The 16,329-nt window shown below is 39.5% G+C and overlaps 2 protein-coding genes across 3 annotated transcripts in view; one reads left to right on the top strand and one right to left on the bottom strand.

The window, feature by feature from the left end:
• The window catches only part of MAP3K15 (mitogen-activated protein kinase kinase kinase 15), a 129,694-nt gene extending 128,501 nt beyond the window's left edge, over window positions 1-1,193 (top strand). The window contains exons 26-29 of the mRNA XM_015417615.1: window positions 491-603; window positions 730-827; window positions 916-992; window positions 1,087-1,193. Coding sequence (XP_015273101.1) covers window positions 491-603; window positions 730-827; window positions 916-992; window positions 1,087-1,168 — 370 coding nt within the window. The 3' untranslated portion in view covers window positions 1,169-1,193. The remainder of the gene's footprint in view (window positions 1-490; window positions 604-729; window positions 828-915; window positions 993-1,086) is intronic.
• A 603-nt stretch (window positions 1,194-1,796) lies between these two features.
• Window positions 1,797-16,329, bottom strand: part of PDHA1 (pyruvate dehydrogenase (lipoamide) alpha 1) — a 25,552-nt gene continuing 11,019 nt past the window's right edge. The window contains exons 4-11 of one of the 2 annotated variants that reach the window (XM_015417613.1): window positions 11,722-11,848; window positions 10,767-10,858; window positions 10,092-10,184; window positions 6,953-7,108; window positions 6,749-6,820; window positions 6,025-6,092; window positions 4,700-4,808; window positions 1,797-2,292 (exon numbers count right to left, since the gene is read on the bottom strand). In XM_015417613.1, coding sequence (XP_015273099.1) covers window positions 2,128-2,292; window positions 4,700-4,808; window positions 6,025-6,092; window positions 6,749-6,820; window positions 6,953-7,108; window positions 10,092-10,184; window positions 10,767-10,858; window positions 11,722-11,848 — 882 coding nt within the window. In that variant the 3' untranslated portion in view covers window positions 1,797-2,127. The remainder of the gene's footprint in view (window positions 2,293-4,699; window positions 4,809-6,024; window positions 6,093-6,748; window positions 6,821-6,952; window positions 7,109-10,091; window positions 10,185-10,766; window positions 10,859-11,721; window positions 11,849-16,329) is intronic. The other variant, XM_015417612.1, reaches the window with a different exon arrangement.

Raw genomic sequence — 16,329 nt, 5'->3', positions numbered from 1 at the left:
ATACTGGGAAACTTTAGCATACACAGGGGGCACTTCCCAAAAGTGTGCACCCATGGAGCCTGGATCAGTTTTCCCTAAGTGTTCATGTAGGCTGCTGATGTGGGGGAAATATTGAGAGGGGAGAACTGTTTAGTCACCGTAACAAATCTATAGGAGGGATCCAGTGTTAAGCAGGTCAGAGGCTGAAGAATCCAGCAGCTGCATACACAGCCCCCATCACTGCTCTTCATTTACACAGGGACATACTGTAACTGCATAGATAGCTTTCCAGTTATTCCTTGAAGGGATCCTGTGCCTGCAGCTTTCACCGTAACCACGTATATTTAAATTTATCACATGTACACCTGTTTTTCAGAATAAAAGCTGGTAGGCTTCTTAGAGGTTTTAAAAGAAAGAAGTAGGAAAATAAGACATACCACTTTGCTAACTCTTCCTGTTATGTCAAGTGTCTTATGTTAGACCTGACTCTAGTCCATATCGTATTTAACAGGCTGATGGAGAGCCTGCTGCAAAGAGAGAGAGAATATCAGATGCTTTTACAGCAAATGTTGGAACAAAAAACGCAGGATTTGTGCCTCCTTCAGTTAAAGTTGAAAACTACTGGTAGGTATGAGAAAGTTTATCTTGATGTGAGGTGATGTTAATAGAAGTATGATTTGAACATTTTTATTAAGCTTTCAGACAGTCATGGTAATGAAACTGGTTAATACACATCTTGGATTGTTTCAGAAAGCCAGCTGTCTTCACCCACACTTGAGCACAATGTAGACCAAGACCTCGTCAAGTGGCTGACACAACAAAGAGCAGACTCAGATGCAATTGACAGGGTAACATTAAATAAGAAGCAAAGTTCACATTTTCTCAACAGCAGTCATAATCTGAATAAGGCCGAACATACCAAAATTTATTTTTCAGTTTGTGCAGGAGGATTACACGCTTGATGATATTCTCAACATCATCACTAAAGATGATCTGCGATCACTTAGACTCAGGTAAAAAAAGGATTCAATAGCTATAGAAATGCTTTTCATTGTGTTTTTTGTTTTGAAATCTGGAAAGCCTCACAGTATTATTTTTTCAATACAGAGGTGGCCTTCTCTGCAGAATTTGGAATGCAATATTAAAACACAGAAAACTGAATAATAAACAGTTTGAAATGGACGGTTAAGCACATCATCATAGTTATACTGTATGCTGCTGCTGGGTCTGTGAAACAAACTGAGCAAACATTCCAACTAAGTTATTAATTTGTGTATGTACTCTGTATATATACTACTCCAGCGCGGCCGTTGAGCCTTTGGAAGTGTTTCATTAAGGGGGAAGACAATCCTTGCGTAATAGGCTGTTTTGTGATTTCTGGTGAGAGCTAGCTACATTTCATTGTAGTAGTACACATCAATATTTGAAATCTTGTACATTTTCAAATGTATAGATTGCAGTCACTGGAAACCTGCTTGCTTTAATATAAATTTTTAAAATCTTGACATGTGCACTTTTTAACTATTTGTATTTAAATATAAGTTGTTTCCATTCTCGCTGCTTTTCACAATTGTTTTACCACTCTACCACTTTGTATTGTGTGTACATTTTATAAGTGAAAAAAGGCATTAGTCAAAACTTTCAGACTTCCTGAACATTTTGTAGGGATCCTAAAGGAGGATTTCAGTTTAAATAATAAATTGCAAAGGCACTGGAAAGGTGTGCAGGATTAAAATTCAAAATAGACGCAGTGGGTTGTTCCAAAGATGTTTCACTCCACTGAAACTCACTTTATAGTCTTTGAGGAGGGTCAGAAAGCACACCAAAACTATCTGTTCAGGAGGCTTTAATATACTGGTTATTTTATTTTACATAAAGATTTCTTCCTCTTTTGATAAGTAAAGCAATACAGACCATGACTAAGCTTGTATACACATTAATAAACACAGCTTGATACAGTTCTTTTGCCAAGCAGCTCAGTCTCTCAAGACACCATGTTATCTCTTCCCCTCAATGCAATGTTTATTTTGCTGCCAAATCCACTTTTGAGCAATAATGTTGTTCCTATTCCACAGAACAGAGGCAAGGAATTAAGGCCCAGTACAACAGCCAACCTTTAAACTTAGTGCTGGAGTTATAACTTTCATATTAGCCAACAGACTTGTACCGGGTCCACTGATTTGGGCCACGCACCTCAAAGGGAGGCTCATTACTATAAATGCAATTGCCTAGTTCTTCAAGGGATGGTTCTGGATCAGTTGTGGCAAACTGTGCTGCATCTTCAATGTGCTTCCTTACTTCCACATCAATCTCCTACATGAGAGAAGAGAAAATGTCAGCAAAAGCACAACAAACTTTCCACTCCCCTCTGTATCCAGACAGATACTTAATCCATGTGTTAATGGAAGTATCTGGGCTCTAATCAAGCAAATATAGAAACTTCAAACCACATAAAGTCCACTGCATATAGATTTCCAAAGTTGGTAAAGGTCCTTCAGAGGGTATTTTGTCCTTTCTGAAATGAAATCCTGACCTTATATGAGCAATTCTGATATCTATGTATGCATGAACACTTTGTCCTATATTTTGATTATGACCAACCAGCAACTACAGCAGATGTGTGTACATTTCGGAAACAAGATTATGTACAAGCTGTTTCCAGTATAATAAAACATGTTAGCACATCATACTACAAATCAGAGTAGACAGATCTATATTTCTGTACAGCTTAGAGCAGCGTTTCCCAGTTTGTGGGTTGGGACCCAAAAGTGGGTTGCAAAGGTTCTGAAAGTGGGTCGCATGCCAGCCCTCCCTGATGGCCACTCCTGCCTTTCCATTGCTCTCTTTTGTATCTTGGAAACCAAGATCTGACCCTGGAAACATGTAATACATCAGTTGGGGGGGGGGGTGTTCTTCACTGCAAGTACATGTTGGTCAAGTAAAATGTGTCCTCATGGTCCCTAGTGGGAGTGAGAATCTTACGTGGAATTAAAGAGAGTAACAGAAAAGGAGATGGTGGTCAATGAGTGGAATGTAACCTCCATATGCACAGGCTGTGTATGTTGGAGTGCCACTGGCTTGGGGTTCTTAATGGGGGCAACATCTGGTTTGCCACTGTAGAAAATGGATACTGAACCAGATGGGTGGCAAAGTCATAGTTTGCCCAGGGCACCAAAAAACTCCGGCAAGCCTTGGATGGGTCACCATACCATACCATACCATACCATACCATACCATACCATACCATACCATACCATACCATACCATACCATACCATACCATACCAAAAAAGAGATATGAGCTCACAAGTAAGTGTGTTACCCATTCAAAAGAGTGACATTACAACATTTGAAATTCATGTGTAAAGAAAAGCAATGGCTGCCTTAACTGCTCCTAAACTGGCTACAGCTTTCGTTTTCAGTGTGTGGATCCCATATTCAAGATAGACAAATGTTTATACCCCACTCTTCTCCTCAGTGGGGGGACCCCTAACTGGCTAACAACACAATTTTTCCCTCCTCCATTTTATCCTAGCCACAATCTTGTAAGGTAGGCGAGGCTAAGAGTGTTTGGTTGGCTTGAAGTCACCCAACAAACTTTCACGGTAGAGTGGGGATTTGAACCTGGGTCTCTCAGATACTCTCAGAGGGCTGGAATTGCTGTTTTTCAACCAAAGGACACCAAACTTGCAGGGAGCCCAGTCCTGCCTGTCCACTAAAGACCCCTCAAGAGTCAGGCAAATTGGATCAACCTGTCTTCAATAATCCTACTAGTCTCCAGTATTTTCGGGGGGGGCGGCATACTGGCTTTCTCCAGGGCAAAGAAGTCATAAGGCAAACACGGAAGAGCAACCACTGGCCAAAACCCTCCAAATGCAAATAGAACCAACAAACCCAACTTCAAACCAAATCTTCCCAGTAGAACCACAGGCCAATGCCGCAAGCCCAGCACAACCAATGTCGATCTAGAGAATCCAAGCCGAACATAAACAAAGGACATTGTTGCAAGCCCCCAAGAAGCCAATCAAAACCGAAGGCCAGTGGAACACCAAAAAGGACCATTGTCAAACCAAAAAAATCCATTTGTCATTATTAGACAGTTTTAGTGCTTCCTATAACGTCTGATCCCATTGCCTGGGGAAACTGCCTATCTCTCACTGCCCAGGAATCCTGTGAAATTGAAGAAAAACAGGCCTGGGAAGCAGAAAATGTCAGTCCTGAATATTTTTGGCATTTTTCGGGGCACCACTTATCAGTGTTCCGGAAAAACCAAATATTGTTCTGGACACCTGAATAGATCCCAAAAATACCAATAAGGTATTGGGAGGGATATACATTCAGAGCAAAAAATATCTGTGTGCAAATTCTAACTCTAATCACTACAGCACACTGGCTGATGAAGCTGTAGCAAGGACAACGTGCAATAACCCCAACGTATGCCACTCTCCTGGGCTCCACAGAAAAATGACAAATATAGTGGGTCCCAAAATAGGACACTGTCCTCCATTGGGCAGTGCAATGGTAAATTATACATATCTATTTGAAAGGACGATGACCCTGTTAAAAATGTCATACACACCAGGGAAAAAAAATGCTTGACTTAACTCTAACATTATGGGGTCCCCCTTTTTATAACACACCTGGGGAAAAACCTAGTCTTGTATCTGAATACATACTGTATATTATTTGTTACCATGGAATTTGGAATGAAGGTGTATTACCTTTAACTCTTCCACATTAGCTAAGTTGTTGTTCACCATTCTGTCCTTCAGGAGTGTAATGGGATCACTTTTGCTTCTCACTTCTTGGATTTCTTCTCTTGTACGGTAACTGTAAAAAAGGAAGCGGGTGACACCTTAGCAGACTACCAAATTGTTTGAAAGAACTACTTCACAAGAGGACAGGTGCTCACAGATAGCTACCTAGATGTTGCCATTCCATGGAGCTCAAAAGCTGCAAGCACAATTCTTTATCATTACAATAATCCTGTGGAGATTATGCTAAGAGAGAGAGCCACAGTTACATGGTGCCTTACCTGAGTAGGGATTTGAACCAGCTTCACCCCAGTCAAATACTAACCACCACACTGCCTCTTTTCATGTCTGATCATTTCTGGTTTATATATATATATAACAACCATGCCTGAGTAACAGATGCAAAAGTAGCTTTCAGCTCTTCTGTATCCATTTGCCCACTGAAGAATAACAGCTCATATACGCCATATACTCTACTGTCTACTAAAAAGTCATATAGAAGAACTATTTCCCACACCAGATATCTGAAAAATACATTTCCCCAGAATTAAAACTGAAGGCCCACATCACTCTTATATCCTAAAAGAACTAGGGATCCACAAGGAGTAAACTCCTATCCTGTGTCTCAGCTAGAGTCAGTGTCCTGGGCATGCCTTCCCTGACAGCAGGAAAACCTGCTGCACCTCTGCACTGAGATGGATTTCATCCCATCACACTTGATGCAGAAACAAGCAAACATAACTGGAAGCAGGGACAGCTTGGGCAGTGACTCATGTGGTGAACATCCTCCTCTGTGTATTTGTGACTTAGGGGAGTATTTACATTTTATTTCATGTCACAGTGCTCTAGCACACAAGTTGTTATGTGCTGGTTCCAAAACTAACTGCCCCTATTTGCTGCTGTTTGTGGATGCATATTGCTTGTATTGTTTTAAACTGTTGAGTTCTACTGTTAATAAATTTCATTCAATAATTTAAAGTAACTAGTAAGCCTAGATACAAAGGGCCAATTATACATTCATGTGCTGGCTCTCTACATGTGGTAAGCTATATGTATAAAAATCCTTTTTTACTATTGAATACCACTGTATTCCCAATAAAACTGATTCTTTTACATCTTACTTGTAGGCTTTTAAGATGTAAGGAAAGTAATTCAGAAGTCTGGTTCTCAGAAAAAGATTCCTGTAGAATGCTAAAGGCCTATCTGAAAATTCAACTGTTTTTCTGATACACAGATATGCACAAGGAGAAAAAAGACGTTTTCTCCTACAACTTAAAAAAAGACTGTTGTACCTGATTCCAGGATCACTCATACTATGTCCATGATAACGATAAGTCTGTAGCTCCATCACCATAGGGCCCTAAAAAAAATTATAACAGCTTTGAAAACAATGACATTTTGTGATATTTCAATAAATATAATGCCATCTAATCAAAACTAGTTAATTGCAAATCAGCACTTTAGGACATATATTACAAAATTATTATTGTTAGACTACTATACTAACAAGCAGTGTTCCCTCTAAGCTGAGTTAGTGTGAGCCAGCTCACAGTTTTTTAGCCTCCAGCTCACACATTTTTGCCTTCGCTCAGGAAGGAAGGCTCCAGAGCAAACTAATTTGTGCAGGAGCCAAATCACTCACTCACAACTTTAATGCCAGTAGCTCAAAAAGTAGAATTTTTGCTCACAAGATTCCACAGCGTAGAGTAAACATTGCTAATAAGGGCTCTGCTTCAGAGGTCCACATATTTTGGATCACCCTTTCAGTTGTACCACTACATTATGTTACAGAATCAAGCTGAAGAAATATCCCATACTGGAAACTGGATCTAGAGTAACTCTGGAGCAGGAAACTAAGAGGGAAAGCACAACGTGACCTTTGTACTTTTGGCTAGATACGTATGTTGGAAATGCAAGAATAATTTTTTTAAGTTCAGAACTCTAGCTATACCCAAGCTACATTTCCACAAGACAAACCATGTAAACACTATAAATGTGCAATTAAACTCAACATACCTTCCCTGATCTGCAATGGTCAGCAGCAAATTTCGTTGCTTCCCTTACAGCAAGAATATCCATACCATCAACCTGTTGAAAAACGAACGATCAAAATTACTATTAAGACAGAAATTGAATAATACAGGTCCCGTTACCAGTCATTCCAATCCACTGTCTCTCTAGTCCTCTTTTAAACATAGAGAATAGTAAGACTGTTCTTACTCTAAGTCCCGGAATGAAGTCTCCCCTTTTGTAGTAGTCTGTACTGGCTGCAGCTCTTTCTACCGACGTACCCATTCCATATCGGTTGTTCTCGCAGATAAAAATGCATGGCAGCTTCCACAAGGCTGCCATGTTAAACGTTTCAAATATCTGACCCTGGAAGAAGAAAAGATCTGGTATATTTTTTAATTCTCTCTTCATTTCCCTCACCTAATTATCCGACCCGCATGCCTTCAGAATTTTTCTCTTAGCAAAGACAGCCTAGCTGATTTCAGGGAAAGAACTCTGTCAAAGCAGAGTTACACTCTGCTGGGCCCACTGGACTTCAAGAGACTTAGAAGGGTATGACTCTACTTAGGACAGCAGTGGTATTTGGACAGAATATTTATATCCAATCTTTCTATTACAGGTAATTCTCAAGGTGGTTTAGTATCATTACACTAACACAATACCGCACATCTAAAAGCAATAGCCCAATATAATCTAAAAAGAACAGCCCGCAGAAATCTAAAATGCTAAAAAAACAGCAATTTAACAGGAGTAAAAACCAACTTAGTAACACTTTAGGAACCAGTAAGGAATGATCTATATAAACAAATTAAACAATTAAAATAGGCAAAAGATACTTTTCTTTAACCTTGGTATGTTTTTCTATGTATTTTTATCTACATTATTATTGATTTCTAGCTGCTCTGATTCTTTGAAGAAAGGATAAAAACACCCAGCAGCACAATTATGACAATCTCAAATAAAAAAGCAAAGAACCATTAAGAGCCTTCTGGAATAAGAAAATCTTTTTCTAGCTCTGCAATGTCTTTTTTGAGATATAGTGACCAGAACTGTACACACTATTCCAAAAAAGGCCACACCATAGCTCTATACAGGGGCATTATATCAGCCGTTTTATTGTCACTCTCTTTCCTAATAATCCCTAACACAGAGTTTGCCATTTTCACTGCTGCAGCACACTGGGTTGACACTTTCATTGAGCTACCCACTATGACCCCAAGATCCTTTTTCCCTCTGTCTCAGTAAGTTCAGCCTATACTTGAAGTTGGGATTTCTTGACCCAATGTGCACCACCTTCCACTTACCAACACTGAACTTCATTTGCCACACTGTTACCCACTTACCGAGTGTGGAGGTCCTCTTGGAGCTCTTCAGTGTCAGCCTTGGTTTTCACCATCCTGAATAATTTGGTGTCATCTGCAAACTTGGCCCTATACCACTCACCTCTAGTTCCAGATCATTTATGAATAAATTAAATACTACTGGTCCCATTACCAATCCTTGTGGGACCCCAACTGCTTACTTCCCTCCACTGTGAGAACTGTCCATTGATTCCTACTTTTTTCTTCCTGTCATTTAACCAGTTTTTAATCCATAAGAGAACTCGTCCCATGACTGCTAAAGTCACTCAGGAGTCTTTTGTGAGGTACCTTGTCAAAAGACTTTTGAAAGTCCAGGTATATGTCTACAGTGTCACTGTTGTCTATATGCTTGTTCACTTTCTCAGAGAACACCAAAAGGCAGAACACCAAAGAGGTAGGACTTCCCATTGCAGGAGCCATGCCGATTTGTTCCTCTATGTGCCTAATAATTCTATCTTTGATTACTGTTTCTACTAATTTGCCTGGGACAGACGTTCGACTGATTGGCCTGTAACTTCCTGATTCCCCTCTGTACTCCTTTTAAAAAATTGGTGTAACATTTGCTACTCTCCAGCAATGTTCCCTCTGACCTGTGGAGTCTTGTGAGCAAAAATTCTACTTTGTGAGCTATTGGCATTAAAGCGGTGAGCAAGTGATTTGGCTACTGCATAAATTAGTTTGTTCTGGAGCCATCCTCCCTGAGCTAAGACTAAAATGTGTGAGCTGGAGGCTGGAAAACTGTGAGCTAGCGCACACTAACTCAGCTTAGAGGGAACACTGCTCTCCAGTCTTCTGGTACAGCAGCTGGATTTAGTGATAGGTTACATATACAGGTTAGTAGACATGAATGGAAATGACTTCATTCTTCTCAGGTTGGTTGGGGAAAGCACAACAGCTTTTCTCCATTCCAGAACATGAAGCCAATTACCTATGCCTGCCCATATCTTTACCTCCCAAAAGCTACCTGGGCTGACCCCATGCTCCCTTCACCTCTCCTCATTAAATATATGTTTTCTTAGATGAAAGAAACCCCAATGCATTCAGCACCTCCACTCTGCTCAGTGGCACGGATCAACTCATCCCTTCTGTCTGCTGGTCTTCCCATAGCAATGAAAGGGCCACATTCCCCTACTATAAATATTTAGTTTGGTCCTCAGTATCCCAGTTGCTGCTTCTATCATGGAAACAGCAATAAGGAAGCTTGGCCTAAACAACCATATCCTATTTAATCTTCATTTGGTACTATGGCAGATGATGTCAAAGAGATGCTACAGCTTTAATATATAGGACTTGTATCTATCTTTTTAAAATGGACAGTATTTACAGTCTTGTCACTGGTGAAACAAATCTTCCAGGTGTACACAGAAGGTGCTTCCCTGGCATTTCTTTCCACTATCCTATTGTAACGTATGCATGAATTATGTGGCTCCTTCTCACAAGAATAAGAACACTTATGTATTTGCTTCATGTAGAGTCCACCTTTCACTCAAACTCAATGTGGATTACATTTAAAAAAATTAATCAGTGTAAGACATCCACTACATACTACACTGGATCTTAGCCAAAAGGCCAAGTTGTGATGGATGTCCAATAGGGTCACACCAAAGGTCCATCTAAATCCAACAGCCTGTTTTCCACAATGGCCACCCAGATGTCTCTGGGAAGTCTATCAGCATGGTATCAAGGTAACAGCACCCTCCTGCTGTGCTGCCCTCCCCCAGCAACTGGTGTGCCCTAGGTACACCATCTCTGTGTATGGGGTGATTATGAAGCTGCATGGCCATCCAGTTTGTATCGTCTAGTCTGACTGGCAGTGAATGTCCAGTACAGAAAGCTTTCCCCAGAAACCTTTTAAGGGCCTTTTCCCAGGGACTGAAGTCTGAACCATCCTTTATGGCTGCTCACATCAAAGCGTAGTATGAACAGTAACTTTTTTCCTTCCAAGTTATGGGGCTCTAGTTAAGCGTCATCTCTAACTGAACATTTACCTGATTGGCAGCACCATCTCCATATAAAGTAAGACAGACTTCATCTTTGCCAAAATACTTGCATGCCAAGGCAATGCCAGCTCCCAAAGGAACCTGAAATGAATTTCAAGACTCAGATCTGGGCAAACAAAAAAAGTCTATTTAAAAAATAGTAACTGCTGACCAATGCCTGTTACTGACAATGAAAAAGAATGTTAAAAGAAATTATTTAATATTACTAAGTATATAACATTTGACTTTTGCTTTTTTAGAGATCTTTACAGATTATTAAGAGTACATCATAAACTGTATACAGTAAAACTGTAAGCAGAACTAAGAACTAGTGGTAAGAGCATTTGACTGCCAGAAACACTAAAGGAGCAGAGCCCAAACATATTGTTACGAGCACTGATTTTAAATGTAAATGTAAATGGAACTGATAGTTTTATCTGGTTTTAGTGTTATGTATGGCAATTGCCTCTTGTTAGCCGCCCTGAGCCCATGTGGGAGGACGGGATATAAGCCTAATAAATAAATAAATAAATAATAAATAAACTTAGCCACTCAGCCCAAATTTGGCGTGCTAAAGCCCCCTGAAGTAACTGTGTTTATGTGCACTGATTCTGAACTGGATTTTGGCTGAGGCTAACCCTCCCTCCCTGCCCAACAGACTGTATTTATGTTCATGTACTTTACCTGGGCACCAACAATTCCATTACCACCATAGAAGTTTTTGGCATACATATGCATAGAGCCTCCTTTGCCTTTTGCACATCCACCTTTACGGCCTAAAATGGTTTTAAAAGAAAGTGACATTTTAATCTAATCTGAAGACCACAGAAATCAAAAGTGGGCAGGACAAGGCCTTCCTCCGCATACTTGCCCTTACCTTGTTGACCAGTTCTTAAGATTAGAAGAAAATGCTGTACAGCCAAGAAAATACATACGACACCGCAATACATGACAACACTATTCCCTTTATAAAAATGCTCTCCAGGACAATTCAATTTTACACAATGTGTGGAACAATACGAGTGGGGGAGCCTTCCAGACCACCTCAGACGAGCCATTCCACAAACGGGGAGCCACAACAGAGAACTCTTGGGTGCAGGTGGCTGTTTACCTTTCCCATTTGCAGGATGGCGTCTTCAGGAGACTGATGCAAACTGCTGCAGCAGTACCACAACGGCCTTTGCAAGTAATAACGAGCACACTGAGTTGAATCTGGGAATCAGTTGCCAATGTAGAACACTACGCACATTCCACCCAGTTCCCAATAGCAACCAAACAGCAACATTCTGTGTACCCACTGAACACCAGCTAAAGTTTCCAAGGTAACTTCAGGAGCAGGCCCATGTAAGGTACAGTCATCTGGCCTTGAGGTTACCATGAACATAAGGTACATAAGGCCAGCAGCATAAAACATGGCCAGTGTTGCAGCTTCACAGGCAGACACGGCAATGGAAATATTTAAAACTATGGTGACACAGTAATTCAAATGTAAAACAACCACAGGTTGTACATACATGTCTTGCAAAACAGGCCATAAAGTTGCAAATTCTGCAACACCTTCCTAGGAAAGTTAGACGGTTTCCAGATTTAAACCTTAGTCTCCTAGGTCTATTCATTGACAATGTTACTGAAGACATACCTGTGAGCTCAGCAAGGATTTCACGAACTGCAATGCCACGCGTATATGTAAAGCCATGAGCCCGGTAGGCAGTGATCAAATGATCTGTCTTATTTATGGCGGCCTCGAGTCCTACACAGCAGGCTTCCTGTGATAAAGGAAATTAAACTGAAAACAGCATGCGGTACTATATGTGACACATGAGACAAAAATTGGAAAGCATTATATAAAAGCTGAACAAATAGTTCTTTCAAGAATTAAGCAAAAAAGAAAAAAGTATTCTTTTTAGGGAAGACCGTAATCACTGCATATTACGTGATGCCAAATTTCAGGTAAGAGCTAGCAATGAAAGATCTCTATGAGATCCACGACCCCACTGGCTAACACACAAATGTTAACATTTTATGGAAATGATAGAGTGCTTTCTCCTCCTAATTATTTCTGTCTGATACTTTATAGGCTCCAGATTACAAGGTTTTCATTTTTATTATAGATATTTGCACTCAGAGTAAATAAAGAGGAGACTGTTATGCAAATAAGAAAGTTAACAAAGAGGTAACCATGACCAAAATTTAGATACACATTAGCAGCTTTCCTTCATTTTTTAATAATTATATTTTTATTGAGTTCAACAAGTACAAATATGTATTACAAGCATTTATAAAACTTTTTATAACCCAATGTTTAACCAGTATCAGCACTGAACCCATATGAAACTGGTTGAGTACTCAACGATACCTACTTCATTGAAAGGCTTGTCAATAAGCTACATTACAGCACAGAAGGTTGAATGAGGCGTACTTAGCCTATACATTAATTGAATAAATAACGGTTAAAATAAATAAATAAAGAGAAATACAAAATGCTTATACATAGAATAATAACAGTCTATCCAAGATCCAGACATCAAATCCATTTTTTAAATTGGGACCATTCAGAGGATATGTATTGCTGCTGAGATAAGTAATCTAGGACCAGATACCATTTTCCAATAAATGTATCCTGACTAGTTCTTTGAGATGTGTAGTTTAGTTTGTTTGTGACTGCATCCATAAGATAGTGGTTCCATAATTTATGAAACCATGCCTCCACAGTTGGTGCCTTAGTATCTTTCCAATAAGATACGATCGCTGTTTTGGCAGCATCCAACATGACTTCAATGATATCTTTGTGTGGCCTAGCTGTTCGTTCTTGTGGCCAAGCATTTAAGAATAAAGTCTCTGGCTTGAATGGGATACTGACTGAGGTAACAATATGAATGATATTTAGCACTTCCATCCAAAAATCCTTAATTTTTGCACATTTCCACCAGAAATGGGCAAAATCTCCTATTTGGTGACATTCTTTCCAACACTGTGAGGATTTTGTAGGTGATATATAAGAGAGTCTCTGGGGTGTTGCATACCATCTAGTCATTATTTTCAAATTTTGAAAACACACTGCTATGGTTTTAGTATTGAAACTAGTAGAATTCCAAAACCTATTCCATATCTCCTCAGTAAGAGCATCTGCACAGTCTCTCTGCCAAGCAGACTGATAAGGTAACATTTTAGCACATTAATTTTTAATTGGTAATGAGTAGATTTTTGATATGAGACCCCTATTTTGGTTATCAAAATCACGAATCAATAATTCCATTTTGGTTTGAGGTTGGGATAACAAAGTAGTTACATTGAGGTGATCCAGTAAGTGACTCACTTGTAAATAAAAAAAAAAAACAGGGTACAGGTTTACCTAATATACTCTCAAGTTCGGCCTTACTTCGCATGCACTGTTTTGTGGCAACATCTAAAATGAGAGACATTTTTTTATTTCTCAGATTTTTCACTAATTTAAGATCAGATCCAGGCAAAACCCATTTTTGGTTTAGAAATGTCGAATATCGTGACTGTGGCGTCCTCTTATTTGGGAGGACTGGTTTTCACTTTAAATTTATACTTTGGGTTCACAAACAGGGTAGTTTCTGCTGCCACCAGGAATTTAAGGAATTCCAAACCTCCTCTGTTTCTGCTGCTGGTAATGCGACCCAGGGTCTGGCTTTCAGAGTTCTATGTGGTCCTGAGGAAGGATTGAACTGAATTCTGGGATAAACTTAAACAAAATAGGATTTATTGAAATGAGAACAAAATAAGATGCTGGTTATCTGTAACTGTTTGGGAATAAGGGACTTGTAAATAGGTCTGGCAAATGTATCACACACAGTCCTTTTTTCCCTTTTCTTTTTCTTCTGACACTCAGATCCAACACTGATAGGAATCTCTTTCCTATACGCAGCCACACTGGCTAAGTTCTTGGTATTTTTGACTTTCTTTCAGATCTTTAGTTTCACTTTTGAAGACATATATACTGCACTCTTTAAGATTCCACACAGAACAATAATATCCCTCACTGACTGAACTCACTGAATAAATCCAACAGATTTTTCTAACTGACTTTTCTATATCTGACTGACACACCCACACAGATTCACTTAAAAAAAAACTCCTCCCACACTCTCTTATCCTCCAATCACACCTCACTTGTCTCGCTCAATCACTCTACTCTGCTATCACTGCACTCCAACCAAACATTTAAAGAGACACACACACTCTTAAAACAAGGAATCATTACAGTGACATTTTAGGCAATAGAGTTTTGGTGTGTCTTTTCCAACATTGGATAGATGGATGCAAGAAGTCTATGGTGTGTCCTATTTTGGAGAAGGGGGTTTCAGGTGCCCAAATCAAGTCTTCTAGGGAGTTTGGATATAACAAATCATTGCAGATGCCCGCCCACAAAGGTTGTTTAGAAGATTGTAGCATTTTGATTGTGATGGACAACAATATTGCACGATTGTAATACTACTAAATCTGGTAAAGCAAACCCTCCCGGTACCCTGGGTCTTCTTAAGATAGAAAAGATTATTCTGGGTCTTTTCTTGTCCCACAGAAATTTGGTCAAAGTGGATTGCCATCGTTTTATAACAGAGGGTGGAATATTGAGAGGGATTGTTCTAAATAGGAAAACAAACTTAGGCAATATGAAAGGTTTGATCAGGTTAAATTTCTCAGTCCAGTTTAAATTAAGTTTACTCCACATATATATTGTATTAGTCAGCTCAGTATGCATTGTTTGATGGTTAATTGACAGCAACTCGAATTGATCAAGAGGAATTTTAATGCCAAGATATGTTAAGGGTTTAGCTATCCAATGGAATTTAAAGGATTTTTAATATATTCTTCATCTGTTTTTGATAAGTGTATTGGCAGTAGTTGCGATTTATTGTCATTAATTCTCAAACCTGAAATTAAGCCAAAACGCTCTAACAGACAGTGTAATATAGGGATAGACTTGGCGGGATTCGTAACATATAGGATCATGTCATCTGCAAACAGAGACAGTTTGTGTTCCATTGAGCACAATTTAATTCCAACAATGTCCAAATGTGTTCTAATGGCATTGGCAAGCGGCTCCACCGCCAGGGCAAACAATAAAGGGGATAGGAGACATCCTTGGCGAGTGCCCCAAAGTAATGAGATAGGTTTAGTAAAAGTAACATTGATTTTAATCTTCGTCGTGGAGCAGCTTTCCTTAACTGAAGCATCATAACTATCAATGTAACTCAGTGGAATTTCCCTGTTCCTTTCTTTACTACTGTTGCCATTAAAATACAGGACAGAAGGAGCTGGCCAACTTAATGTGTTAATGTGGCCCAGGCAACATGTTAAGCCTCCTGTAAAAAACCTGAAGTATTTAGGCTCAGATGGACTCTATCTTGAAGCGGGGTGTGTTATTGTCAACAAAAAGCATTATTATGAAAGTTCCTCTGAAAAGCTATTAGCTGACAGTATGAGTGAACAGGGTCAGCAAGACCTTTGGAGTGCTTTGCCTAGAAACCAGTATTATTCAGGTACCACATTTTGTGAAGATGACTGTTTTGCTTTCCAGAGGACAAGACAGTGCCACTAACATAAATATTACTGGGAACCAGAATTTCCCTATATGGGTAATACAGGGTCAGATGCCTTCTAAGTGGGCGTCTTTTGATATGCCAACAGTGCCTTCTATTGGATCCTGAAAGAATGTAATTTTCAGATGAACAAGTGTGATGTATTTGAATTAAAGGATATAAATCACTGGATCTCCAAGTGCTTTCTAATTAATGTTACAAGTTAAGTAGTTTGAAAACGAAGGAACTCCTTGTAGTTAGATATTAAGACCATCTGTCTTGCCAGTGTGTTTCTTGAAACTAAAAAATTATGGATATCAGTGGAAACATGAAGGACCCAAAAGCCTGATGTCAATTGAATGAAAAGGTATAGCGGAAGAGAATAAACTGACTTTGGAATACTGTTAATTACATCAAGGGCCCTGAGAAATGCATGCAGCATCCCAAAATTAATGACATCAGAATTGAATTATACAAAACATCAGAAGAATCCTGGAACAGTACAGACCCACAGGGTTTAAAGACTCTTGCATAGCAACAAGTACCTAACGGTCGCCACATTCAACCAGGGACACTGCATGTTGTGCAAAGCATAAGAAACCCTAGGAATCAAGCTGGCACAAGCAACCTTGAGAGGCAAGAAAGCCAGATGTGGCATCGCAGCTTTGAGGAGCCAGGTCAACTGATCGGACGACACATTT

The sequence above is a fragment of the Gekko japonicus genome, unplaced genomic scaffold (genome assembly GCF_001447785.1).
Source record: "Gekko japonicus isolate JY-2015 unplaced genomic scaffold, Gekko_japonicus_V1.1 scaffold18, whole genome shotgun sequence".
NCBI lineage: Eukaryota > Metazoa > Chordata > Lepidosauria > Squamata > Gekkonidae > Gekko > Gekko japonicus.
Note: the sequence above shows the minus strand (reverse complement) of the source record. Positions and strands in the feature narration are given on the sequence as shown.